Genomic DNA, 27,893 nt, shown 5'->3' with positions numbered 1-27,893 from the left:
GCGCCTGCGCGAGCGAGCGGGTGGGCGGCGGGCCGGGGGCCGCGGCGGGAGCGTGGCCGTGGCGCCGGGAGCGTGTCCCTGTCCCTGCGGCACCGGGAACCACGCTGGGCGCGTGTCCGTGCCCCTGCGGCCCCGGGGGCGGTGGGAGGCGCGGGCCCCGTAAGTACGAGCTCCGTCTGCAGAGCCGGGGAGCGCGGTGAGGGGCTGCCCGTCCTGAGGGCGAGCGGTAGGACTGCGGGGGCGGGTGTGGAAATGAGCGCTGGGGGTAACGAATGCCCGGCCGGTGCTTCGGTTTGGGCTCGTTAGCGAAAGGGCGAAGGGTGTTGGTTTCATTGCGCCTCCTCGGACTTGGAGCATCTGGTCCGTGGCCGAAACTGGGGCGTCTTGTGCAGCTCAGGACTTGCAGGGAGTCCCTGTGCGTGTGGGGAACCCCTCATGGAGCATCACAGGCAGGACTTGAGGGTGTGATCGTGCAAGTAAGTCTGCCGGGACGTAATCTTCATCATAGCAAAGCTTTACTGAAATAATTGGCAATAGTTACATATTTAAAAATTACGTACCCGGTGGAAGTAGTTACTGTACTCGGGCTCGGGGATTGTAAGTCAGGAGGACGTCTGCAGTGCACTGGTTTTTGCATTTTAAGTACGGCTTTGGATGGTTTTGTGTTAAAGTAAATGCAGTACCGGATGTTATTTTCTCCATTTCACATGTGGAAACCGGAGCACAGGCAAGTGATGCTCTTCACCAAACATTTTCTCACTGACAGGACATAAATTATTTCACTTGCTGCTCTAGATGTTAATTTGGAAGAGCCAGAATAGTGATCAGTGGGCTTGAAAGGAGACTTGCACAGGTTCACAGAAACTGTCATTTGACAGAAGTACTCCAGATGATGATGGAAACAACTACCTGAAAGGAGGCTGTAGCTAGGTGGGGGTTAGTCTCTTCTCCTAGGAAACCAGTGACAGGACAAGAGGACACAGTCTTAAGCTGTGCCAGGGGAAGTTTAGGCTAGACATGATGAAAAAATCCTTTATAAAGAGAGTGATTGGGCATTGGAACAAACTGCCGGGGAGGTGGTGGAGTCGTTGTCCCTTGAGGTGTTTAAAAACAGACTGGAAGTGGCACTTAGTGCCATGGTTTAGTTGATAAGGTTGTGTTAGGTCATAGGTTGGACTTGATGATCTCAAACCTAATTCTGTGATTCTGTAAAATGTGTTTACAGGTGTTGAGGGGGAGCAGAAGTGGGGTTACTAGCACAAGTATTCCAGAAGGTTTTATTTCTGAATCATAATATAAATACTTTAAAAGTAGATCTCTGTTAAGATTTGAAACCTTGCAGACTTTAAGAATTTCACAGCATTTTGGTAGTAATAGTCAAAAAGGAGAATATGTGTATTCAGTTTGTTACTAACGCTTGCTTATCTCAAAGAGTTAACAATGACTATCTCTTGTGGATTTAACATTTTTTCTACCCCTTCATTTAACAGCTGTGGAAGTTCCCAAGAGACAGCTGAGGCAGTTTACAAGACAGTTTTCAACAGAGAGGTTTAGAGAAAAGGAAGGTGAAAGTTTGATGTCTTTGAGATAGTTACTATTAAAAGAACCCGAAGAAATAAACTTTAGGATCAGTTCGAAGTCCTCAACTTAAATATTTACAGTTTTTGTCAGCGAAGTTGGTAGCTACATGAGACGCTCTTTCTCTAAGTATTTTTTTTCTTTGCCAACTCAGTGATGATTCTGTAGGTCTTCTGTTCTTAATTACAAACACTGATTAAATTTAGAATACGTAAAAGCACAACTTTGGGGTTTTGTATTATTCTCTCTCACTGCTCAGCTTGGATAATATTTCATGAGCCTTTTTTTTAACAGTGTGAAGTATCACCTTTCATCCAAGATAATGCTACTGTGATAATGTAATGAATTTTCTTGATAAACACTTCCTTTAGGTATGATTGATCTTGGTTTTGATTTATGTGGGTATATCCTTGTCATTTTTGTAAAAGCTGTGTTTCATTTTCACAAATATGTTTCAGTTAGAAGTAAGATATTTGCTACTTCAACTTTGTAAAGCGTGGGGTTTTGTTTTTCTCTTTGGTTTGAGTTGGCACATCCTTCTCTTTTAAATAATATGTAGGAGAAAAATAGAAATTGGGGGGGTGCTTGATTGCTGGCTTTCTATTGTATGATCTTAAGTCTAAGTTAGCTTTATGCGTTTGGTGAACTTGGCTTTTGTTAGTTTGAAGGAGGTGTGCCTTGAGAGCCTGGTTGAATGACGCAAGAATTTGGTTAAAAAACTATTTTTTTTTTTTTTTTGCAAATATGTAGTTCAGAAGTCACCCAGCAGGTCTGCTGCTGGGATAGCTGGTTTGTTTTTTGCTTCAGAGTCTGGAGGTTTTGCCCTGCATACAAATGGGACCTTGAAAATATTTTAAAATGGTGGGAGAGTGCTTCCTTCACTTTTTTTCTTTATGGGTTTCAACATATTTAGGGTGTTTTGTAAGTGTTTTGTCTTCTGTTTGAAGTGCTTTGGCATGCCTACAAGTAACATGCCTTACAGCTACAATTGGGTCATCTTGGTGTCCTGAGAGCTGAGTAAATATTTATTTATCAGGCAGTGAATTGTGGGATAAAGTTGTCATGCATTATAATTCAGATAATCCTTTTAAACTGATACAATGGTGATTGTAAATGTGTGCAGTTACAAGTAATAGCAAAGTATTTGGATCTGGTGTTGGTGGGGCATCATCAGCACTGATCTTGTGCTTCCCCTCAATCTTCAGTCCCGTAGTTGACTTCTGAACTCTTGCATCTAATTTGTTCATCAGTGAGATGGGAAGGGTTAAGACCTGCACAGTAATGAGAAGTGAAGAGCTGGAAAGGAGCCACTTCCCCCTGCTCTGCTTCTGAGTTAAATATCATCCCCCTCGACCTCTCTTCTTCCTGGAAAGAAAGAGAGCCCTTCTGCTGCTCAGGTGAGCAGAGTTGGGGAGACAGGAGCTCTTTAGTCCTGAGAGGGTAGGCGAGGAGGAGCCCAATCACAACTCCCAAGCAGGATCTGGTTAGGTGGGGGAAGGAAATTAGTAACTGAGTGTAAGAGTGATAAGCTGTCTTCCTCTGCCTGAAGTTTTACTGAGCTGCTTGTCCAAAAGGTTTAATAATATCCTGACTCTCAGGAGTATATTTTTCAAATTTCTTTTGCAAGCATTTGATTAAAATTTCTTGTTGCAATGTTGTACTCATTTTGAGCTCCAAAATGTTGTTCTAGGCTATATCGCTTCTAAGGGGTTTGAGTTAGAGCTCTTAAATTGTATGTTTGAAACTTTTCTACTGCATAAAAATCCATCTGCAGATTGGTTGAAAACAGGCATAGGTGTAAATTGTGTTTTAACATGGAAAAAGTCCCATACATTTAATAGTTTAACAAAGTCATGCCATCTGTGCAGCTTTTTGATGGATGTCTTTGCAATAGGCCCTGAGAATTTGTAATCCTTACTGGGATAAGACTGCAAAAGTAATAAAGTAAATCTGTTCATGCCTAAGGAAGCTCTAGCTGGAATGTCTTTGGTGCAGTTCTTGTGGACAGGAAGGTGTTTTCAAAAAGTGCTATATTGCTTAACAAATATTTCTGTGGTAAGCATTAGGGAGCAATGGGCTGTGCCAGAACTGTTTGCTGTATCTCCTCACTCTGTCGCTTTGGCTGGGCTTGGGCTGACAGTGCCGTGTCTTACAGTGAGGTCAGTGGCTCAGCTGTAGTTGTGTAACAAGAGGGGCCATTCATAAATGTGTTTCTTGGCCTAGAGACGCTGGATTGCATTTCCTAGCGTAGCACCAGAGTTCACTGGGCCTCAGGAAAGTGAAAACTGTACTGCAGGATTAGAGTAGCACCCACTCATTTGCTATGGCTGGGGAGAACTCTCTCACCTGAGTGTGCAGTAGTTAGTCTCATGTTGTAGCAGGAGGAGATGCCTTGAAAGAAGCTACAGCCTGTGGCATCCTGGCCTGGATCAGCAACAGTGTGCACAGCAGGATTAGGGTAGTGATTGTCCCCTTGTACTCAGCACTGGTGAGGCCACACCTTGAATCCTGTGTCCGTTTCTGGGTCCTTCACTACAAGAAGGACATTGAGGTGCTGAAACAAGTCTGGACAAGGGCAGCAGAACTGGTGAAGAGTCTGGAGCAAAAGTCCTGTGAGGAGCAACTGAGGGAGCTGGGGCTGTTTAGCCTGGAGGAAAGAAGATTTGGGAGAGACCTGACCTCTCTTTAGAACTACCTGAAAGGGTCATTCTCTTCTCCCAAGTAACAATCAACAGGACAAGAGGAAATAGCCTCAAGCTGTACCAGGGGAGGTTCACACTGGATATTGAGAAACATTTCTTTATGGAAAGGATTGTCAAGTCCTGGAGCAGGCTGCCCTTTGAAGTGGTTGAGTTGCTGTTTCTGGAAGTATTCCCAAGTCTTGTAGATGGTGCTTAGGGACATGGTTTAGTGGTGGGCTTGGCAATGCTGGGTTAGCAGGTGGACTCAATGATTACAGAAGTTTTTTCCAACCTGGGTGATTCTATAATTCTGTGACCTGCATTCCTTGTCCCCCTGCACTATTGTGGGTTGGGAAGTGGATAAGGTGGGAATGAATGATTGAAGTTGAGCCTGGGAAGAAGGAAGTGGAGGGGAAGTGTACTTTTTGCCTCTCACCATCCTACTCAATTTTTAATTGATAACAAATTAATTTTCCCCAGGTTGAGTCTACCTTGTCAGTTGGTAAGTGACCTCTGAGTCTTTACCTTCTTCTCTTCTGTTCCAGAGTGGTAAAGTGAGAGTCTAGCAGCCAGAAGATCAGGAACACACACTCAAAGGACAGTGGATTTTACATATAGCAGTGCTTAGGGACTGCTGCATTTGTCTAATGCATTCCCTGTGGAGACAGTTGCTCAGCTTATTGATCATAAACCAGAGCAGGCTGGAACACGGGAATAGCACTCCTTCTTCAGGGTAACATTGAGTGGAAGAACAATGGTGTCCCTGTTAGGGATATGCAAGATAATGAGACACTTCTATTTTCTTCTCTGTCCTGCATGCCAGAGTTAAAGATGTATGGAAAGTTCTTTTTCAGTGCTTTTCTGCTGTGATGTTCTCTTTTTATGTAATGGATTTATTGTATTTATCTGTCAAGCCTTTCCTCATTTACATCGTTGCAATCGCTTCTTCTGTGATGCCCACGCTCCTGGAGACAGTAAGTTGTGTAAGCTAAAATACCCAGGCTATTGCCCTGGTTTCAGCAGGGATAGGGTTAATTTTCTTCCTAGTAGCTGGTACAGGGGTGTGTTTTTTATTTAGTATGAGAATTAAGTTGATAACACAGGAATGTTTTGGTTGTTGCTGAGTAGTGTTTACCCCGAGTCATAGACTTCTCAGTTTCCCATGTTCTGCCAGTGAAAATGCTGGAGTGCCACAAGAATTTATGAAGGGGCACAGGCAGAACAGCTGACCCAAAATGGCTGAAGGAATATTCCATACTGAAGGGCATCATGCTCAGTGTATCAGCTGAGGGGTAGGCTGGCCAGGGGCAGCTGCTCAGGGTCTGGCTGGTCATTGATGAGCAACGGCATCATGTCTGTTGTATATTCTAATTATCATTATTGCCACAGTTATTCCAGTTATTATTTTCTTCCTTTTATGTTGTATTAAATGTTTTTTATCTCAGCCTGTGAGTTCTCTCACTTCCACTTTTCTGATTCTTTCCCCCATCCCACTGCTGGTGCAGAGTTGAGGGAGTGGCTGTGTGGTATTGAGTTGCCAGCTGGGGTTAAACCACAGCAGTTATTTCCTGGTGTGTTAGGTATTCTTTTATCTTTTTTTATTTTTTTTTTCTTTTTTTTTTTTTTTTTTTTTGGTTTGTAATTCAGGGAGTTGGAACTGCCAGTACCTTTGTTCTTTTATATTGAGTATCAAGCAGTTATCAAGGAATAAAGAGTGTGGAGCCAGCACATCTGTGTATCTCTTTGTATTCTTGATATAACTCGAGTATTTTAGCTGGCAGTGGCTGTTACTGTAATCAGGCCCCACAGGTGCACCTTGGTCTGTTTCTTTTTAACTCATACATTTCCTCTTTAAAATTGCCTTGTTCCAGGCAGTTTGTAGAATGTTACCTGTCATTGCCTGGAAATATCTGTTATCATTCTCCTAAAATAACCATTCCCAGTCAACTGAAAGCAGAACTACTGTTTTTCTGCTGGTTGTCTTATCAGGTTTTCTGACGTTTTTCAGTGGAAAGTGTAGACAAAGAATTACAGAAGGTTGCTAGAAATTCTGTTTGCTTCCTAATCTAGCTAGCTCCATGTTTTCATGAGAGCTTGTGCTGGTGCAGAGAAATTATAGTTTGGGGACTGGACCAGAGAGAAAGATGAGATGGTGACAGTTGAGACCCAGACTGGTCTGGCTTTGTGACTGACCAGTTGAAACATGCAGTAGTGCTAAAGGTTCTTTCTGCACTACTGAGTGTCTGAAATGAGGAAGCTTTCCCCTGAAATTCTTGTGCAGTCCTGAAAATAGATAAGACCTTTGTGGCACAGAGGAGGTGCCACTGATTGGGGAAACCTTGAAATACCTACCTGCTTGGAATGCATGTATTGCCCAAAGAGTTCAAACAGGTTGGAGTTACAAGAGATTTGACACTTTGTCATGAGGCTGTACCTGTACTTTCTCTCCCATCCTTTACTGCAATCCACCTTACTCATGTACCCTGTGTCTACTTAGGTCATTGCAATGCTGCATCCCTGGTAGTCTGAGGGAGCCCCAGGTGGGTGAGATGACAAAATGGCACCTCTGTTTTGATCCAGCTGATCCTGTGGGGTTGCTAGAGGAGTTTTACAGGTCAGAGTGGTAGAAAAAGCACCAGGGAGGGACAACCTAGTAATAGGAAGTTGCTTTTCATGAAAAGGGTCAGTGAGCCAGGCAGTTTGCATAAAGTAGATGTTTGCATAAAGTAGACAGTAGGAACTGTCATCAGTGGGTATGTCTAGGTGATAACAGAGAGGAGTGTAGTGGGAGCACTGGGACTTCTCCACAGATATGGACAAGAGAGTGGGCAGCTTGATGTGTGTGAGAAGAATGACATCTCTAATGTTTAAATCTCCAAATGGAAAAGATGCCAAAAGGGCACTGATAGATTGTGGTTTTCTTTTAGGAGCAAAGGCTTGAGCTTTTGTTTCTAATGGAAGGGTTTGTTGTGGGAATTATTTCTGAGCAGTATTGCTTCTGTCCTGGTATGCCTGAGTGTCTGTGTGCTGGTTCTGCTGTGCTAGGAGGAAAGGAGGGAGGCTGGCTGCCATCCCGGGCTCATTCATGAGCTGAGGAAGGGACATGTGGGACAGCACCACAGAGCCTCTTTGGCCTGAGGAAAAGTGGGATGTGTGATATTGAGCTGATTCTTTCCTGAAGCCTGTGAGAGGTAACAGAGGTCTCTTTATGGTGTGGGGTTTCCTGGATGAAAAGTGTCTGCTGCTTGTGAAATGCTCTCCATAAGTTCTTGGAGTGAGTATTTGACAGGAAGGAGGGATGTGGCAGCAGCAATGAGTTGTTTAATGTGCTTTCTTTATTTGGCTTGAAATTCTGAGAAGTGGAAAGAGAGTTTGTTTGGGGATTGGATTTATCTTTTTTGTTGTTTGTTTTTCTTTTGAAATAGCACCATTTCTCAGTGCAGTTGGTGGGTTTTAAATAGGAAGAGGTAATAGGATTATGAAAGTGTCGCGTAAAAGAAGTGTTAAAAGCTATTGGCTTAACACCCTACTAACAAACTAATCTGTTGAAATGAAGGAAGTGCCTGTGAAAGGAGCAGGTATAGACTCTTGTAAAACTTGAAGACTTGAACTATCCTGCGTAAAAAAGCTGATGCTATACAGTGATCTTTCTACCTTGGAAGTTGTCAGGAATTTTAATTCCTTCTTGACAAATTTCATGAAGAAGACTGCTACACTTCCTGATGTACCCGGAGCTAACCCATTACTGCTTTTCATTTTGGCCTAGATAAAATAACAAATAATTGTCTTTTGAGTACAGAGCTGATTAAATGCAGTCCCAGGGAACTCTTTCATGCTGCATTTCCTGCTTGAACTTATTGCAGTTTTTAGAGTTACATTGAAGTGAATGCTCGTTGCTGCTGAACCTGTTCTGCTGCCTTTGGAATTTGTGCATGAGCTTAAGGAGCTTGCAGGGGCTTCTAGAAAATCTTGCGTGGGAAGTCTGTCCTTACTCAACCATGTGAATCAGGTAGTCAGAAAGCTGGTTTGTGTAAATTAAAAATTAATTTTCCTTTCATCAGATGAAAATATCTTTCACCCCTACAGGGTGAATAGTTGTAAATGTGAACATATGAAAAGTAAAATTTAGGCACCATGTTCTCACTGATTATTTATACTGTTAAGCATAACTTTTTTTTTGATAAGTAATCTAGGCTTTAGCATAATTATCATAATGACAGTTTTTATCTAAAAATGTGTCAGGGAAAAATCAGTGTTTGGAACATAATGAATTTTCATCAACTTCAGTTACTTACCAAATTTTGTTCATAAGGTTACTTTCCTTCACTTATATCTAGATCAGGGCTATCAGTTCTCAGTCTTCTGGCTGATACTGACTTTGTCTAGGAATTCTACATCAGTGAAAAAGAACAACCTTTAGTCCAGTATTCCTGGGCATTTCTGAGCTTGGTAGTGCTACTGGCTTCAATGAGGAGGCAAATGCAGAGGCTGACCTTGCAGCCTCTACATGGAGAACCAGCTTGTACGTGTGTTGCTTGCTCATTCTGTGCTTGCACAATGTGTCGGACTCCAATGCATGTGTGTTTCTGCTGGGAAAACACCAGATGGGTGTGGATGGGGTTCTGATCTTCCTAGTTTGCTTCAGAAGAAATCTTGGCCATTCTGGAATCTTGCTTACTATTTTGGACTACCTGGATGGAAAAGGGCAAGTTACGGCTTCATGTTTGTGCCATCAGGCTCAAGGATGAGAACTGAATGCAACTGTTCCTGAAAGAGTCATACAGCTCTGTGTCCTGGATGGGTTCCTGCAGATAAATATCTTATGAGCATTGCCAGGAACCTTCCAACAAGGAAGCAGGGTTTGGCCTGTGATTCAAAACACATAGCAGGCTATAGAACTTGGGTTGTCAGACAAGCTGCAGAGCACAGGGACAGTTGTTGGTACAGATGTGATATTGGGGAAGGCAGAACATGCACTATTTTTGTGCCTCAACATGATCAGGAAACTATTTACAATTGTGTTACAGTATCTGTCTAGATATGAGTATGTCTGCATGTAGATGAAGACCTTTCACCTTTTCCATGAATTTTAGAATTCTGACTTATGCCATATTTGCATAACTGTGGCTTTTTCTGTTTATTTTTTTTTCTGCTATGCATTTTGAAATGGGTACTGTGGTGGTTTTGACCTTGTGGTCTGAAGGGCTGTACCCTTCTAGCCAGCTGTAACTTTCTAAACTAGGTTTGGTTATGCTTCACTGGGATTTTTTTCACAAGAAAGTTGCGCTTTGTTTCCTATGAAAGTTTCTTTGGTCTGTTTTATGAAGGTCACACATGACTAGAGTCAGGTTTCAGAGCTATGAGAAGAGTTTAGTTGCACCACAAGTGTTCTTCCACCCATGGTTGAGGGTTGGTCACCCTGAGTTATGAAGTACAGGAAAAAAAGAACCATGTTTCCAGCTTCTGAGATACTATTGTTTCTAGCAAGATTTGTTCAGTATCAAATTTTTGTTTGCACATGGTACAATGTATGACTAGGTGGCCTTTTTCACCACCACCCCCAACCAATATATCAGCCATAATCCAGGGATATCAAATATGAAAAGATGTGCTTCATTAACTACATAAGGAACAAAAGAAGATGAGAAATTGATCAGTGGGATGGGGGACTTGGTTGCTCAGGATGTGGAAAGGACTCAGCTACTGAATGTCTCTTCTGCCTCAGTTGTTACTGTCAAGACTGTTAAGGCTGGGGTAGGTTTTGCATGACTATTCTAATCAGTATTTGATTAAGACTATCCCCTTAATAATGATTTTGTTATGTATTATAACTCTGGCTTTTATACTACTTCTCCAAGTATGGCTTTATAGCATCAAGCCCTGAGCCTAACTTTTTTTTTTTTTTTTTTTTTTTTTTTTCTTTAACAAGATCCAAGCTCTGGTCTTCTTGACTCTAGGTTAGCTGCCTGACCTGGCAACCAAGGTACTTTAGTCTTGCTGGTGAAAGATGACTTTTTAAACTGAAGAGTCCTTCATGTGTAATGGTAACACAACACCCTCCAGAGGGGCAATGGCCAAGGTTTTTTTTGTTTCTCTGACAGGCAGGTTCGTATTGAGGCTTAACTTCTTGCTTGTCCTTTTATTCTCAGTTATTGTCCTCTTAAGTTCCCAAGTTCTGTCTTTGGCAGGAGTCATAAAAGTGACAGCTTTTCACTGTCAGTTTCATTCATAAGGGTACAGTTCTGCCACAGTTCTTCCTTCTCTGTTGGTAGAATCAGGTTTGCATTTCTGTGCACATGCCATTCTCATGTTTCAGGGGAAAAAAGCCAGGCAAACAACCTTTTAACCTCTGAAGTAATAATGTAAGGTAAATTACTGTGTAAATTGATTAATCTGTGTTCTTCCATTTAAAATACCAAAATACCTTTGTGTATCTGCATTTTGAAATACGTGCTGTATTCTTTGTAGATAACACCAAAAAATCAAACTGCAGGTTTCTGAAATGTGAATTATTGCCCTTCTGCGTGAGCATTGTGATGAGCTGAAGGTGACTAATGGTTGTGATCTTGCGTGCATATGCTGTCCCGCTCAAGTGTATTTTAAGCAGGAGCAGCATTCTGTTGCTGCCATAGAAGCCAGTGGAGATGTGAGTTTATTATGGGAAATTATTCACACTGACGGTAGAATAGTGTGAAGATTTGTCAGAGACAAGTAACATGAACTTTTAGTAGCAGCTACTTTTATAATCTTGCAAAGCTGACAAAGGAAATTCATATGTGTGAGATTTGGAATAGGAGTGGAGGAAAGTAGAAATAAGGTTGGTGCAGTAAGTTCATAGTTTGTCCATAATTTTAACATCCTAGTACCTTAGCAATTTTACACCTGCATGCTCTTCCTGATATTTTAACGAAAACAACAAAATATTTCAGAAGCTTCTTCTTCTGACTAATCCTGCTGACTGCCTCCTGGTGTTTCTTTCTGTCTTTTCTCAGATAGTTAATTTTTAACTAGTTAACAGATAGTTAATTTTAAACTTTAATTATGGACAAAATAATTTCTTATGGGGGACAGCCCATTTGTACTAATCTGAGTACCAGCGGTGAGCAACTGTTTTAACTCTTTTTAAAGATTGTAGTCCATTTCTGGGAAAGTGGGAAGCTGTGAACATAGTAAACACCTTTTGATAGTAATTTGCTGCATGTTCAGTATTTAACTTCTGTGTTGTCCTTTTTCAGCCCGGGTTAATCTGGGGTGCACTTGGATTGGGTGATGGAGAAGGAAATTCCTCCTCATGCATGCACTTTATGCAGTCACACCTTTGGTTTGTTTTGGAGAAAATTACACCCTTTGGGGAAAGTGCTTCACCTGATGAATGCTGCAGAGTAGCTGAGAGGTCATGAATGGCAGCAATGTAGATCATTCCGTAGAAACTTGTAGGTAGAGTTTAGATAAGCAAATTCTTTGATTTAATAATTACAAGCTAATATTACCCATGGGGTCCACACTGCTCTCAGATGATTCATAGAGCTTATCACTGATTTCCTGTGTGCAACAATTGCAGGGTGTAAACTGGTGGAGAGGGAGGAAATTTTGTCTTTTTTTTTTTTTTTTTTGAGTCCCTTTACTTAGAGCATTGCTGTGTGTTGGATGTGAATGGGAAGAGCAGGTTGGCTTTTCCATGAAGAGCCTGCCAGGAGGGACAGCAGCTGGTAATTCCCAGTGAACCCTGAAAGCTTGGGAGTTCATCTTGATAGTCCTGGGTCAGGCTCCCATACACATTCCCATGGAAATTCAGCAAAATTCTTCAGAAGACACCAGGCCTAAGCTAGTGAAAATGTGGAGTTACTGTACTCCTTGTGCCCGTGGTATCTCTCCAGGGTCTCATGTACTTTAGAGGCCAGTATAAAATAACCTTTTCCATGTTTTTGTGTTTCTTCTCTTTGATCTAGCCTGTTTCATGTGTATTGTCTTTAATCATTGCCTTTCTTCATTTAGCCTCAGTCCTTGTTCTTCTCAGAAGCTGCAGTTTTCTTGTGTGTTTTCTATATCAGAGCTCTCTTTTATTAGAATTTCATTATTTCTTTGCTATGAGATGATAATAACAGTCAAAAGAAGTAGAGTGGTAACTCTAGTATGATGGCAGTGAAAGAGGAGCCCTTGAAAGAGGGCAGGAAGTGGAATAAAGCATTGGCTCCTTACATACATAACACTTTTGAAAAACGGAACCTGTCCCTTAAAAAGCAGGAAGATTTTCCTCCTTTAAGTGTGTGTGAGAGGGAGAATACTGGACAAAGACCCAAACAGGGAGCAAATAAAGAATAATGATTTCTGATACCAGTCAGGTGTTTGGGTAGCATCAATAATACTGTATTTCAGAAGAAAACAGTTTATTTCTGTCGAGATTCATGTGGTTTTCATTTTGGATGGGCTTTACTCATAGCCAGCAGAATCTCTTGCTTTGCAGCTGTTGTTAATTTTGGTAGGAACAGAAGTAATAAAACCTGTGTATTGCCAGGCACTGTACACAGACATAACATGGGGTAGTGGTTGCACTTTCTGATCTGAAAAAAAAAAAAAAAAAGATTGAGACAGAAGAACAAAATAGGAAAGTGATTTGCATAAAATCATGCAGCTGATTTGTGGCTGAACTAAGATCAGTGTCTTGGTTTCTGACCAGTTGTTAATACTTTCTGTTCCATTTGTATATTGTCATTACCTGTTTTCATGGAATCTGTGAAGGTGTAGCAGTGGAGATGGTAGAAACTAATTTTCTCCTTCCTTTTTTCTTTTTTTATGGTCCAGGTTAAAGTCCTATTTTGTGACATTTGAAGAACAAACAATACTATGGCTCCATGAATTTCAAAACTGCAGGAAGTGTGGCAACCCTCCCTACCTCCAGCTTTACTTCCCTACTGTGACGTTCTTATTGGGAGCTGTGGTTTCATCCCCACTGGATATGCAGTGACCTGCCTTGGCATCTCAGAGCAGAGAAAGCTGTTTGTGCATCAGGGAAAGCCATGGCCTTGGGCTTGAATGTTTTTAACCTCTTCTATAAGTTGAAAGTGTTGGTGCTTGTCACTTTATTTGTGATGGTGCTATGGACCACATTCGGTTACTTAGTGGACACCAGACAGGAAATTCCTAAAGCTAAGAGCATGGTGGAGTTTTTCAGGAAGGTAACTAGCCTGCAGCACAGTCAAGAGGAAGAGAAGATTGAATCCACTGCAGATGTTCCCATGGTGAAGTCATTTCAGAGTCCCTGCCCAGCTCTGTCTCCGTACCTGCGTAAGTGATGGTGTTTTCCTCTCCTCTCTGAGAGGTTAATCTACTGTAGTGCTGCTGGATTCAATATCCAACTATTCCAGTTGGATACCTTTCCTATGAAGCTAATACAGCCAGTTGCAGGAAGCACTCCTGGGTGAGGGAGTGTCTTGTGGCACCCAGTGCCTGTGCTGGGTCTGGCTGGGATTGTAGCTGGTGCTGCACTCTGCATTTGTTGATAAAACAGCTTTGGTAACACACCAGTAACTTGGCTACTCTGAACAGTGTTTGCACTCTGGTGAGGCTTTGTCTCTGTCTGTCCTGGCCCCCTAAAATCAGTGGGGTGAGCAGGAGGCTGGGAGTGGACACAGCCCAGACTGCTGACCCCAGCTGACTGCAGGGGTATTCCATACCCTTTGACTGTGCCATTCATCATGGTCAGCAGTAAAAGCTCAGGGAAAGGGGGAAGGAGGGATGTTCATGGTGGCAGCATTTGTCTTTCCAGCAACTGCTGTATGTGCTGAAGCCCTTCCGTGGATGTGGCCAGACACCTGCCTGCCAACGGGGACTAATGAAGAAATTTTTCTTTTTCCCTTGCTTATGTGTGCATCTTTTTCTTTTTTAAGAAATCAAATTATTTGTGTCTTAACCACAAGTGTTTTCATCTTTCCTCAGTTTTTTGTCTTTTTATTATTAAATATACTTTTGTGTCTCTGTATTGACAATTGAAGGACTTCACAACTCTGTTGGAGTTAGCACTAATTATGATGAAGGTTCAAATAGGTGACTGTTTTCTTGGTTTGGGCATTTTTATTATTCTGCTTTTTTCTTGGCTTGGTACTGCTAGCAGCACCAGGCTCCTGCTTTGCATCATTATCATGTCATTATCTTCATTATCAGTATCATGCAATTATCTTCTTTCTCTTCCTTATTGTGAACCTGATTAGGGATTTGTTTGGGAAGCTAGATTCTTCCTTGTTCCCTGATGTAGTACAAAAACCTTCTGTCTCCCTGCACACCCTCACCCTGACCCCAAGACACATTTGATTAAGTAAATGCAGCAATGGCTGTAGCCTTCACAGTTGCCTGTATTGTACTTTTTCATGGGCTTGCTGAGTCCAGAGGAGCTGGGATTACAGCTCAGTGCAAGAGAAGGGATGAAAATTTCATTTGGCTGCAGAAAGCTTTGCTATGTTTTATCTTACTAATTTATAGCCTTAATCCTGTCATGGCTTTTTTGTGTTTTAGGTACTGATGACTTCTTATAGCCACAGTCCTGTGTCTCTTTCCACTTTCTTCTCCTTTGCTTTGCCCTGGCAGTCATTCCTGGCCAATCCTTCTACAGTAGCTTAGAACTTCTCTAGGGTTTTTAAAAAATATTTTTATTTTATTGCCACTACTTCACAGTCAGTTTAAGCAACTAACATGCTTGACATCCTCTCCTTCCACTGCTTGCATAGAATGCTTTTCTCTTGGAAGCGCAGGGAAGCCAGTTGGGGCTTGAACCTGGGTTTCTTACACTGATTACATAGTGCCTCGTTACGTGACTGGACCAGCCACAACCTGAAATTACTCAGGAAAGGTTCTTGTGCTTCTCTTACAGGAGGTGCCAGCAAACTCTCCTTCAAACCATCTGTTACACTGGAAGAGGTGCAAAAGGAGAACCCTCAGGTAGCCAAGGGCCGGTACCACCCTGTAGAGTGCTCAGCCCTGCAGCACGTGGCCATCCTTATCCCACACCGCAACCGGGAGAAGCATCTGCTGTACCTCCTGCAGCACCTCCACCCCTTCCTGCAAAGGCAGCAGCTGGATTATGGCATCTATGTCATTCACCAGGTGAGGCAGCTGTGCAGAGCTGTTTGGGTGAGGGTGATGGCTATGCCCTGCAGCCTGAGGAGAGGCTTCTGCTGCCTCTGCTGTCTGACATCAGTTCTCCAAGCCTGCTTCCAACAATTCTGCTTGCTGAGGGATGCAACAGTGACTGCACCCACTGCTGGTGGCATTCCTGGATCTTAGGGCTGGGGAGTATTGGCAGTGTCTTTAGCTGGTGTTAATTTCTCTGTCTAAGTAACTTGGTGTTTCTGAGTTAGCATGCAAGGTACCCATCTTTTGCACTGACTTCTCTTGCAGTATCCACACATGTAACTAGGCTGGCCTGTTCTGTCTTTACATTTGGAGTTGTTTGGATAGAAGGCCTTAGTTTGTCTTTAGCCCTTCTCTCCCATCAGGCTCTTGTGCTTAGTAAGTTGTGTGTATTGTGTTGTTTTACTTTTGCTTTCTAAAGCTAAACACGACAGCTGCTGCTTGTAGCTGCTTTATTTGCCCAGCAAGTGTGGTGAGAAGTAGCCGTCATGGAAGAGCACTTGGTTGCTGAAAGATTTATTCATTTCTTTATTTGCATTCTTTCTAGCAATGCTGTTTCAGTGGCTAAAACTGAAGCAGACCTGTGCCACATTGTCTTTCATCAAGGTGCTTATGTTCTAATTGCATGTGCTAAAAGCATTATATATTTCTCTTTTTAGTATGTTGTCTTTTTCTTGATCTTCTATTATGTTTGCTTTCTATTACTGTCGTTTACTTACATGTTCTGCTTTGGCTTCAAAAAGTCATTTGACACAGCAGAAGAAAAAGGTGATAAATTAATACAGTTTCTCTTCGCTTCTGATTAAAGAGCCTAGAGTCAATTAATCAGTATGAGACAGTGCTTTCTAGGTGAAAGCTTCCACTCTTACACTTCTGCTCATCTAAATGTCTCAGCAGAACAGCAATAAAAGTTATGGCATGATATTTTTACTTGGAATGAATTGTTCTTTCACTATTTAGAGTCATCATGTGTCCTCTAGAGTGGAAAAATGAGGGCTTTTTTTCTGCATTAACATGCAGTATAATCTTACATTTACTGGCTCATTCTAGCAGGAAGCAATGGTTAGGAATAAATTATTGGGAGAATAGGCATATCTTTTTAATTTATTGAAATATGTGAAGAACTGCTGTTGTCATGTTAGCAAAAAGTAATACAGAAGTATGGAAGTTTTGTCCGATGAGCACAGCAGTGTCAAGTCTGAACTTGTTCTCTCTGAGATTGTGTTTGGAAGGGTGGAAGCTTTCACATACCTTTTCCATGTAGATAGGCATGCCCAACGACTGGAAAGTGGGTCTAACAAAACTCTTCTGGGGCAAATCCATTTTCTCTCTTGATTTGTGATGTCATTAGTTGTTCTAGGTCTCTTTTGAGGAAAGACAAACAGGATTTAACTGTTGAAATACACAGTCTGCTTTGGAGATAGATTAAATGGGCCATTGGTAATTTTCTCCGTGAGCCACTGGAGGGCTTACTCCAGATTTCTTCTTTATGGGCTGCTTTTAACATCTCTAAAGTCATGCTTCTCTAAATGTGTGCATACATGAGTGCTGTACTCAAAACAATGTGAGTTTTTAATCCCTAAATTTCTTTCCCAACATAAGTTTGTCTTGTGGTCAGTATTATTCTTCCATAGAAATAAAGAGAGACAATTCTGTCTTTTATCAAAGATGAGTAAATTTTGCTGTTTGTTCAGTGTGTTGTCTGACATGGAAAGCCATGTCAGCTGGCATTTGGCTGTTGTGGTGGCTTGCACTGATGAGGAAAACAGAACTTAAGCAGATGGGAGAGGCTGTCCTGAACTTAGCTGGGTTTGATACTCGGCACAAGTGATGTTTTCCAAATGTACCTTACCAGACATCTGATTTGTTCTGTTCACGCAATAACCTATGTTTTTATCCCCAGGAGAAGACTATCTCATGGGTATTTTTATATATGGGACATTTTAAGAAAAACAAAACACACAAAAAAAACCCATTCAGAACTTTGACATCCTGATTTTGAGTGAATTGTATCTAAATTTTTTACTGGAAAATTTCTCTCTAAAGGATGGATGCAATTGATTATCTATCTCATAATTTCTTGGAATAGGCACTGTATTGTATTTTTCAGACTGCAGGTATGGAGTCATAAATCCCATAAATCGTCTTCATTCTGGAGCAGATGGTTGTTTTAGTGAACAAGTCCTACTTTAGAGCAAGGTGTTACTTTTTAGAGCACTAAAACATGCTTTGTATGCAACAGCTTTTCCCTACAGCTCAGCTTCTCTCACCCTGGGGAGGCCAGCTTCTTTCTCTTTTTCTATGGACCCTCTTTGTGTCCAGGCAACTTCTAGAAAATTTGCTAGAATTCCAAGCAGTTTATCTTGAAAACATTTTCTTAAAATTATTCTTTCAAGTACATGTTCCTTGCTCTGGAAAGTGACTGGTCTGTTTGTGTCTGGGAGGGCTGGGGTTGGCCCTCTGGTTCCCAAGTGGGAACTTGAGGCAAATCCTCACTTTGTCCTCAAGAGCAGAAAGCCTTCTGCAAACTGCTACAGTGTGCAGCCAGGTAAAAAATGAAAATAGCAAGATAAGCACATGTCTTGCTCCAAACTGAATGTTGACGTGATAAGCTTACAAACCTGCCAGGTGTGTGTGGATATACTTGTACCTCAGAGGTGAAAAATTAGATTTTTGAAAATAGTAAGTAACTTACAGCAAAAGCAAACAATGAAGACTAGTAAAAAGGCGAAGTTCTGTGCTAGGAGCATGTCCCCTGCAACAGCATCATTAGGTTATAGGTAGGAGGTAAAAATGAAGAGACCTGCTTTTCACTCCCACTCTGCCACTTGTGTGTGAGCTGAGGAAATACAAGGAACTCTTTCAGCATTGCTGTCCTCCAAGCTGAGGGGACAGGCATAAATCATTCATGGCAAGGGCTCTGATATCTAGAGACTAATTAACATGGGATTAACATGGGGGTTTGGTTTGGTTTTGCTTTTTTTAAAAAGAACTTCCATGAGCCTTACTGACACAGTTGTATGGAACACCAGTTTCTAGACTGTACTGGTACCTCTTCTGCTGTGGAGCCTGATGGTAACTCCAGGACTGGGACAGAAGGGCAGTTAAGCCATGGAGCAGTCACACTTGGGGCACCCAGCTAAGTACAGGCTTTCCTGGCCCTGGCTGGGTGTGTTTGTGATGAATAGAGACTGGAGAAACACTTTGCACCATTGGCCACTCGGATGCTGTTACTTCTCCCAAGGTGCTGGAAAAGCCACATGAGAGTGGTTGCAAGCCATGCAATAAGAACAAATGCCCGGGAGCAGCTCTGGTTCAAAAGCTGTGGCACTTCCTTCAGAGTTGTTTTTTCCCATTCTTTTCTACAGGCTGGCAACACCAAATTTAATCGAGCCAAACTGCTGAATGTAGGATACCTAGAGGCCCTAAAAGAAGCAAACTGGGACTGTTTCATTTTCCATGATGTGGATCTGGTGCCAGAAAATGACTTTAACATTTACATGTGTGACACACAACCAAAGCACCTTGTAGTTGGCAGGAACAATACTGGATACAGGTAGGAAACCAGGCATATGGAAAGAATACCAACAGGGAAATGCCGTGTTACTGATAATGTTCTGCTTCTGATGGAGCTGTGTGCTGGTATCTACGCTTCCTCATGACACAAGGTTTCTGATGGTAACACTTCATCTCTCTGGAGTACAGAACTGGACAGACGCCTCTGCAGTCAGCCCTGTGATCACCTGCACAAATGATTGTTGTCATTGTTCTGGTTTCTGGAGTTGAATTAAGGGGCGTTTAGAGAGGAAAGCAATGAGCCAGAGGTTGTGCAGAGACCTTCTGGCAGAGCTAGATACACATTTGCAAGTTTCCTGATCCTGTGATTTGAGGGTGTGATCTTACTGGAACTTCTGCTGTTGAAGAGGTAATGTCTGATATGGAGAGCTCAAGTGTGGGAATTTGCCAAGGCATAGGACTGTCCTTTAATTATTTGACCGAACAGTGTATAACACAGGATCATTCTGCTTTTTAAATGAGTGCCCTAAGTGCTCATGTGATATAAATAGTTCAAAGTGAAAAGTCAAGGTAAGTCCATCTCAGAGAGAAAAGGCTACTGAGCTTGGTGAATTTAATGACTAAAAGTGTTTTCACTGAACTTGTTTCTTTCAAGATTCAGTTCATGTCACGTGACTCTAAATATTGATTAGAAGTGAGCTTTTCAAAAGCTGATCTCAAAGTACTTTGAAGTAAAGCTCTGCTTTGCTTCTGCATTTCCTTTGTTAAATATATGAGAAGGAGGTGGGATGTGCCAATACTGACACAGAATAATAGTCACATTCCAGTCATTTAGTGAAAACTGGAACAAGTACATACGTACTAGGCTTCTGACAGACTTTTGGAGCACCTGCAGAGCCTTGCAGAGTATTCCACTGGAATGCTGGTGGCTTGAATTTGATAATTCAACTTGAATTGATAATTAATACTTTTTCTGTGTCACTGCCTGTGTTTACACATCCATGAAGTGGGGTTAATAATGCTCTGCTTCCAAAGCATGTCTGAAGGAATTCAGATTCTGAGCTCAAGAATGATACTTGAACTGAGCTGATACCACAGATTGAAGTCCTAGTTGGGTGACCTCAGTGTTTTGCTACAGCTGAGGTGAGCATACTGGGACATGTTGCTCAGATGAGGTAGAGAAAACTGAACCCATCAATGTTCTGTATTAACACAAAATGGGTGGAAATGTGGGTTGGTTTGTGTTTTGTGGGATATTTTTATGTTTTGGTTTGGTTTTGGGATGTTTTTTGGGGAGGTGTTTTTTTGTTTGTCTGTGTTTTGATTTTGGGATTTTATTAGTTTCCTGGTGTAGGGTGGGGGGAATTATTTTTCTTCTGGGGGCTATATTCTATTGTGATACAGTGTGTAGTAATCTCAGCAGCTGTGTGCCTTATCTTTAGCTACATAAACTAGAGCACAGTTTTGCATTCTTTTAGACAGAGGACTTATATACTAAAGCTTTGAAGATAAGGTTGGGAAAACTCTTCTATTTTAATTAAGGTTTTTCTTTGAGACCAGCAAAACATCTTTTCCTCCTGACCATTCCTATTGTATGTATTCTTCAGTCCAATTTTAAGCATTCCAAAGGAGCTGATGTTCTCTTGTCCTCGGGGGAGGGGTGGTTACATGGGTTGTTACAGAGATGCATTTTTGCGGGTGATGTCAGCCGGGAGCAAGTTATGCTTGGGCCCTGCCAGTTCTGTGCTGCCTGAGGAGGGTTGAGTGGGCAGCACTGTCCTGGTTACAGGATCACAGAATGGATAGGGTTGGAAGGGACCTCTGGGAATCATTCAGTCCAACCCCTCTGCTAAGGCAGGGTCACTTAAAGCAGGTGACACAGAAACTCAAGTGGGTTTGGAATGTCTCCAGAGAGGAAGAGTCCACAATCTCCCTAAGCAGCCTGTACTAGTGCTCTGCCACCCTCCATGGAAACAAGTTCTTCCTCATGTTGAGGTGGAACTTTTTGTGTTTTAGTTTATGGCCATTGCTCTTCATCCTGTCAGTGGAAACCATTCAAGGGTCTGGCACCATCCCCATGGCATCTACCTTGCCAATATTTATTTGCATTGATGAAATCCCCTCTCAGTCTTCTTTTCTCCAGATTAAAGAGGCCCATCTCCCGCAGCCTCTTCTCATAAGAGAGATGCTCCAGACCCTTCATCATCCTTGTGGCCTCTGCTGGACCCTCTCCAGCAGTTCCTTGTCTTTCTTGAACTGTGGAGACCAGAACTGAACACAGTACTCCAGATATGGCCTTTCTAGGGCTGAGTAGGGGAGGAGAATCCTCCCCTCATCCTGCTGGCCCCACTTCTCCCAGTGCACCCCAGCTCTGGCTCCTTTGGTGTCTGCTTCTGCAGTGGCGTAGGGGAATTACGGGGTGAATAAGCGAGCAGTGGGGTGTGTGTATGGGTGGGTGCATGGGAAGTCAGTTCCCAAACTGTCAGGCTGCTGGAACGGGATGTGGTCCTGGTGGTGACTGTCCTGAAAGCAGGGCTGGGGAGGGCTCTGTCCTGCTGTTCCTGGGACCTCCTTGCTGTCCATTCAATTTGTTTACTGGAGTATCCATAGCAGAAGTCTCAAGGTAGTAATGTGTAATTAAAACTTGATGGAACTTCCTCTACCTTGTGGCTTGTCTCCGCCAGGGGGGGAGGTAAAGGAGAGAGAACAAATGTGTTCATAAGTCAGGCCTGACCAACGTGATAGCCTTCTCTGATTTCACTAGCTTGGATAAGGGCGTAGTAGGGGATAATGTTTATCTTAGGAAGGCTTTCAACGCTGTCTCCCATAATGGCCCCACTGACAAAGTGATGAAGTATGGACTGGTAAGTGGACAGTGAGATGGGCTAAAACTGCCAGAACTGCTGGGCTCAAAGGGTTCTTATCAGTAGAACAAAGTCCAGCTGGAGGCCAATCACTAGTGGTTTACACCAGAGTTTGATACTGAGGCTGGTACTAGTTAGAGTCTTCATCAGCAACCTGGAAGATGCAGCAGATTGCACCTTCAGCAGGTTTTCAGAGGACAGAAATATCACACGGTTGGTTTATGTAGCAGGGCCTTTGTCAGGCTGGAAAATGTGGCCAGCAGGAATCTGAACAGAGAAGTTCAACAAAGGGAAATGCAGTGTCCTGCACCTGGAGAGAAATAACTCTGTGCACCAGTAGCTGCTGGAGGACAACTGTCTGGAAAGCAGCTTTACCAGAAAGGACCTTAGGCCAGCAGGACAAAGGTCAGAGGCATCTTGTGGGGGGAGTTATCAGCACGTTCAGGGAGGAGATTGTTCCCTTCTGCTCAGCACCATGGAGATGATACCTGGAGTACTGTGTCCAGTTCTGGGACACACTGGAGCAAGTCTGAGGAGAGCCTGAGAACATGATTAAAGGAACGCAGCATCTGACATGTGAGGGAGGCTGAGTGTGCTAGGACTGCTTAGCAGAGAGAAGGCAGAGGGAGATTTTGGAAATGTGTATACATATATGATGGAAGGGAGTAGAGACTATGGAGCCAGACCCTTCTTAGTGAAAGGCAAGTGGTAATGGGCACAAACTGAAATACAGGAAATTCTACTTAAATATATGAAAAAGTTATTTTTTACTGTGAGGATGGTCAAATACTGGAACAGGCTTCCCAGAGAGATTGTGGAGTCTCCATCTTTGGAGATGCTCAGAATCTGACAGAACATGTTCCTCAGCAAGTTGCTCTAGCAGACCCTGCTCTGAGCAGAGGGGTTGGATTATGTGATTTCCAGGGGTCCCTTTGACATTCACAATTCCTCTGTGATGCTGTGAGCAAAAATCGGCCAGGAAAAATAGTTTTGAGGGAGGTTGTGTTGAGGGTCTTGCGTTGGTTTATTTTCTCCTTTGGTGTTTTTTAAATTATGTTCATGGTAAGCCAAAAATAACAATAAGTACTGTCTGGCATGTCCAATGCCATAATGACTACTTCCTAGCCATGGCAATTTGTTAATCTGTTTAGATTTGCATACATGTACAAATGTAATCTGCAGCCATGTGCCCATCACCTCTGAATAGGCTGGGGCAAGATAGTAGAGGCTGTGTTGTAATGTTAGCTTAACGGCAGAGACAGAGAGCATCATAGGAAGCAATTAGGAGAACAGCCTAAGAGGACAGAGAAGCATGATATGTAAACATCTTTTTAAAGTAGATGCATTTTTCAGAATGAGGAAGGTATAAGTTAGAAATTAATCTCCTTTAGAGCTGAGTTCCATTACATTGGGTTACTAAGTAACTTGCACTGTACTTTACCTTGGAATTGTATTGCTATTGCAATATCCAGTAGCATATGTGCCCTTGCCTGTGAGCTGATTTCTTTCCAAGTTTTTCAGATTCAGCTCTAAGATAATCAATGGCTCACTGTTGTTATTGCAGAGCTTCCACTACATTAGTGCATAGCCTTGTTGCTTTTCTATACCTGAGAGTCCCTGAAATGAAGTATCTGCTTGGCTGGCAGGGGAATTGTGTAAAGAGAGAGAAGCTTCTGAATAAGACTCTGTTCTCTCAGTTGGAGAGGTAATTTTTTCTGGCCTAAAGCAAATCACCATCTTTTTGTGAAAAGAGGAAGAGAACAGGACCAGCTTTTAAGTTTCTGTGCACCCTTAACTCTGTGAAAGACAAGTCTAGATCTGGAGTATCAGGGTGCTGTTTTCATAGTTGATGGAATTTGACTTTTAATTTTTCATTCTCTCTTCTTGTACGTCTAGGTTACGGTACCGGGGATATTTTGGAGGTGTAACTGCTCTTACAAGAGATCAGTTTTCCAAAGTGAATGGATTTTCTAACAACTACTGGGGTTGGGGTGGAGAAGATGATGACCTTCGAATCAGGTAAACAATGAAGAACTAGTTTTAAGAAATTAAAAAAATTGACCCAACTTCACACTAAGCCTCCAAGAGCAAAACACCCAGGGGCCTTCATTCAGAACAACACTGAACAGTGGAGATGTGAAGTCCAAGATGCAGTTCTGTGAGCAGTTTTCTCTTTGCAAGGGTTAGGTATGTCTGATGCCTAATCCTCTTCCTCACAGCACTTTTGGCTGGATGTGAGTTAAGTTATTTGGTTGGTTTGGTTTGGTTTTGTCTCAGACATACAGCATTTGTATTCTTGCTTGGAAATCAGTTATAATTGAAGTCTGGAGTGTGGTTTGCCAGAGATGCACAAAAGTATGGAGTTCCAGTACTTTGCTAGAATATGGGAGTGTTTTGGTGGGACTGGGTGTTTTGCATTCATTGACTACTGGATTTACTCCAAGTAGGGCTTAGTTTGTATTTGTGTAGTGTTGATTATAGTGAAGATAGCAAATAACTTGAATTTTAGAAAGGCTACTGTCCTGGTTTAGGACAAATTAGGGGAAAACATCTCCAAAGGAGCCCCTTATAGGAAACAAAACCCTCCGCAACTTCCCCCACCACCGGGTTCGGGAGGAATTTCTTCAGAGGGGAAGTGGAAAAAACTTGTTTATTAAGGAACAACAAAAAACACTCCCCAGCACAAGAGAAATAGCCCGAGATGACCACAGATGTTTTCACCAGTCCAAGGGGGTTGAGCTGTATCTCTCTTCGCCGCAGAGGGTACGAAGCTTCTTTCGCAGACCCCGGGGGAGCTCCTGCCCAGAGTAGGTCCGATATCTTCGGGGGGGGGGGGGGGGGGGGGGGAAGGGAAGGGAACAACGGAAACCGGGGAAAAAGGAAAAAAATGGTGAAAAAGCAAGCAAGCAAAAAGCAAAGAAAAAAGAAAGGAAAACAGAGCTAGCAAAGCAGGCAGCCAGCAGCGAGCAAAAACAGCAAGCCCAAAAGCAAAGCAGCAAGCCAGCAGCGAGCCGGGGGGGCGGGAAGACAAAACAAACTGAGAGCAGGGAACAGAAACCACGATTGGGATAATAAGCATGAAAATGTCCTGTCCCCATGACAGCTACACATATATGTATATGCCCTTTGCTCTTGTGAAAACTCATTTTGCAGATGTGCCAGTCAAAGTAGGAGAAACCTGTTGGCTGGAGACGTTTAATGGGACAAAGAAGTCAACCAAACTTTTATGTTGCTCTTTTGCCCTTTGCTTAGGAATAAACTTCTAATCCTGCATTGCTATTAGTAAATGGAGAAAAAACCACAAGCAAACATCAGATAAGAATACATAACTCCACAAGCTCTGCTGGCAGAGCCTGTCAGTTTGTAACTTGGTTTATACTCCGTCATTTTTAACTTCTTATCCTTTTTGGTTGCTTAAATATGCAAACAAACATTTCAGGGACATAAAATTTATATCCCTGGTGATGTTATGTAAATACACAGGAGATAAAGTGTGTTAGAAGTTAGGAACTTCCAAATGAAAAGTGTTTCTCGGTGTCAGTTCAGCAGATTGGTCAGCTCTGTCTGAAGAAATCTGAAAGGTCTGCTGCAGGTATGGATTTCTGTCCCTTAACTACAACTATTTTTTGCTTCTTACTCCTGCCTAGACACACCAAGTTTTCTGTGACCTCCTGGGAGCTGACTTTTATAGTTTAGGGGGTGGCTTGGTGCTATTTTATTCCCTGGCTTCCCATGGGTGATAGTTCTTTCTGATGTTCCCATGGGCAGCAGGACAGCAAGATTTACTGAGGGTCTCTGTGATGTTTGCAAGGGGTTGGAAACAAGCGATGTTTTTGTGTGGCACTATGTAACTTGGCAGCTCTTGAGGTCTTGGTGGGGAAACCAAGTCTTGACCCAGTGTGTGCTCTGCAGCTGGACTTGGCTTGCGCCTTGGGCTGGGCTGGTGACCGAGTTTGCAGGGGTAGGTAACGGCAAGCTTGCTGACTTGGTGAGTTGTGGTGCAGAGATCCTCGGAGCCTTCCCGAGGGAAGTCAGCAGATGGCAGCATCTCTTCGGTGCTCTCAGAATTCGGGGCCGGGTACTCTCACATTCTGCTGATCTGACTCTGGAACAAAGGTGACGCTCTCGTTTGGGCCCCCTCCTAAGGCGTGTATCACAGAGAGATTCTTCAGATCATTTGTTGTAGTTGTTTGATAATTTACTGCTATAAAGTAATGGAAATCTGTAAGGGGCTCAGTTTTTTCAAATCTTGGTTTCCTATTTTTCTTTCAGCTGATGAGTGACTAGCAAAGAGGTGGACTATTCCTTAATTCCCTTGTCATAAAGTTTCTTTCTTTCTGCTGTCAGGGCAAAGCTGTGCTCCACAGATATATGTAAGGTCAAAAGCTCCAACTAAGTGCCTAATGCCAGACATTTAAGTCCGTGCATAGGGCTCAGTGCTTCTGGCATTGTTCTCAGAGAAATTTTCTTAATGTGAACAAATAAAAGTTTTGCAGCTGTCTGCCAGCTACTAAAAAAGAAAACAAGCTTTTAATTTATTTTTGGAGAATTATCAAGTATAGGGGTTTTATTGCAGGGGTTGAGATGAACTTGTTGCAGAACATGTGGAGACTTGCTACAGGGCAGTACAGAGCAGTCTAGTCAATACTGATATAAATGTGCTCTGTTGTATGTGTGCTTAAAGCTCTACATCTCTACTGTAAGTAGTTACCTGCTTCTGTCCAAAAGAAAGGTGTATCTGTCACCCCCCAGACCTGTTCTCCAGGAATGCAACTCTGAGCCTCATTTCTCTGGCAAAATGGGTTGTGGAAGAGATGCAGATGAGCTTTTACAGCTCTCTATTTACTTCCACAGCATCTACAAGAGATGAAGCCTCCAATTGTTGGGTTTTTTTTCATTAACAGCTGGTTTATAGGTGTTGTCTTCCTCACAACACTTCTTACTCCTCCTTGCAGGGTTGAGATGCAGAAGATGAAAGTGGTGAGGCCACCTGCTGATGTGGCCAGGTACACGATGATTTTCCACAACCGTGACCATGGTAACGAGGAGAATCGAGAGAGGTGGGTCAAGAACAGGTTTCCACCTCGCACTGTCATGGTCTGTGGCTGAGCCAGGCACCTGGGAGACAAGTTCTTTGCTCCGGGCCAAACAGGCTTTTTGTGGTACCCAGAGACTCTAGGGGACACCCCTGTGACAACACAGTTCACAGCTGGCAGCTGTTTTCTCTACATGAGATCTTCCTAGAACTGACTCTGTGGTGTTCCCTAGAAACTTCCAAAATTACACTTACATAGGTATGATTAAAGCATGATTTCAGAGATTGTGCCAAAAGATTTTTCTCCCCATATGTGATTGTGCTGAAAACAGAAACAACAGGACTTTGTATTTCCAGTAGATAAAAAATAGCAGTAGCTTTGCTTCCAAATTTATTACCATTGGGAAAGAGCTCAAAACTCCCGCGCATGTCAGTGAAGATTTTTCTTCTCTTTGTCCTCAGGATGAAGCTTCTCCGTCAGGTCTCTAGAACATGGAAGACAGACGGGCTAAATTCCTGTTCCTATAAACTGCTCTCCGTGGAACACAACCCATTGTACATCAACATCACGGTGGACTTCAGTGTGCAGCCCAAGGTCTCATAGGGGCCAGCACCTCCCAAGTTACAGGAAATGGCAACAGATCTCCTTTGTGGCTGCTGTTAGAGCAGATGACTTCCAGCACCTGCTTGGAAGAGTCCTGCAGTAGCACAGGAGCAAGTAAAGTGTTCCTTCACAGCATCTCATTGGGTGGTTGAGAGTTTCCTTTGGTGAGGACTGGAGTTATGGACTTACCCAATGAACAGGTCCTCGTGTTCTTCTATGCACTTTTTGCTGGGACATTATAAAATGTGTCCTTGTTTGGGCTGGTCCAAGGACTTGAACCAAGTCCCTGAAAAAATATTTGGTTTTGCAACTCTTTCTAAAGTTATTTGTGGTCTCATTAGAAGCACAATAATTCTTCAAGAACTACAAACTTGATGAGAAAGGTTAATTTTTTCTGGCCTAAGGAAAAACTGCTTATGTGTGAGGGAAAGGCAGTAATGGTAATGGGTAAGGAGATGTTACAAATTTCTTAATAAATGCAATCCACTGAA

At 42.7% G+C, this 27,893-nt stretch overlaps 1 protein-coding gene across 3 annotated transcripts; it reads left to right on the top strand.

Moving 5' to 3' along the window:
• The first annotated feature begins 25 nt into the window (after positions 1-25).
• On the top strand, positions 26-27,893 carry B4GALT4 (beta-1,4-galactosyltransferase 4). Of its 3 annotated transcripts, none has more exons than XM_053934995.1 (7): positions 26-159; positions 13,062-13,544; positions 15,124-15,356; positions 18,752-18,939; positions 23,660-23,782; positions 26,719-26,823; positions 27,261-27,893. In XM_053934995.1, exons 2-7 carry the CDS (start codon positions 13,277-13,279, stop codon positions 27,400-27,402), a joined length of 1,059 nt encoding a protein of 352 aa, XP_053790970.1. In that variant the 5' UTR covers positions 26-159; positions 13,062-13,276; the 3' UTR covers positions 27,403-27,893. The 3 variants fall into 3 exon arrangements, with proteins under 3 accessions (XP_053790970.1, XP_053790971.1, XP_053790969.1); XM_053934994.1 differs by lacking the exon at positions 26-159 and adding an exon at positions 290-476; XM_053934996.1 differs by lacking the exons at positions 26-159; positions 23,660-23,782 and adding an exon at positions 287-476.

Source organism: Vidua chalybeata, chromosome 2 (genome assembly GCF_026979565.1).
Source record: "Vidua chalybeata isolate OUT-0048 chromosome 2, bVidCha1 merged haplotype, whole genome shotgun sequence".
Classification (NCBI taxonomy): Eukaryota; Metazoa; Chordata; class Aves; order Passeriformes; family Viduidae; genus Vidua; species Vidua chalybeata.
This window is presented reverse-complemented; position numbering and strand designations above follow the sequence as displayed.

Excerpts from the sequence above, each read along its gene's own strand:
- B4GALT4 (XM_053934995.1), top strand. The coding sequence starts at position 13,277 with ATGGCCTTGGGCTTGAATGTTTTTAACCTCTTCTATAAGTTGAAAGTG. Across the intron at positions 13,545-15,123 it reads AGCTCTGTCTCCGTACCTGC|GAGGTGCCAGCAAACTCTCC; the intron begins GTAAGTGATGGT and ends CTTCTCTTACAG. Across the intron at positions 15,357-18,751 it reads GCATCTATGTCATTCACCAG|GCTGGCAACACCAAATTTAA; the intron begins GTGAGGCAGCTG and ends TCTTTTCTACAG.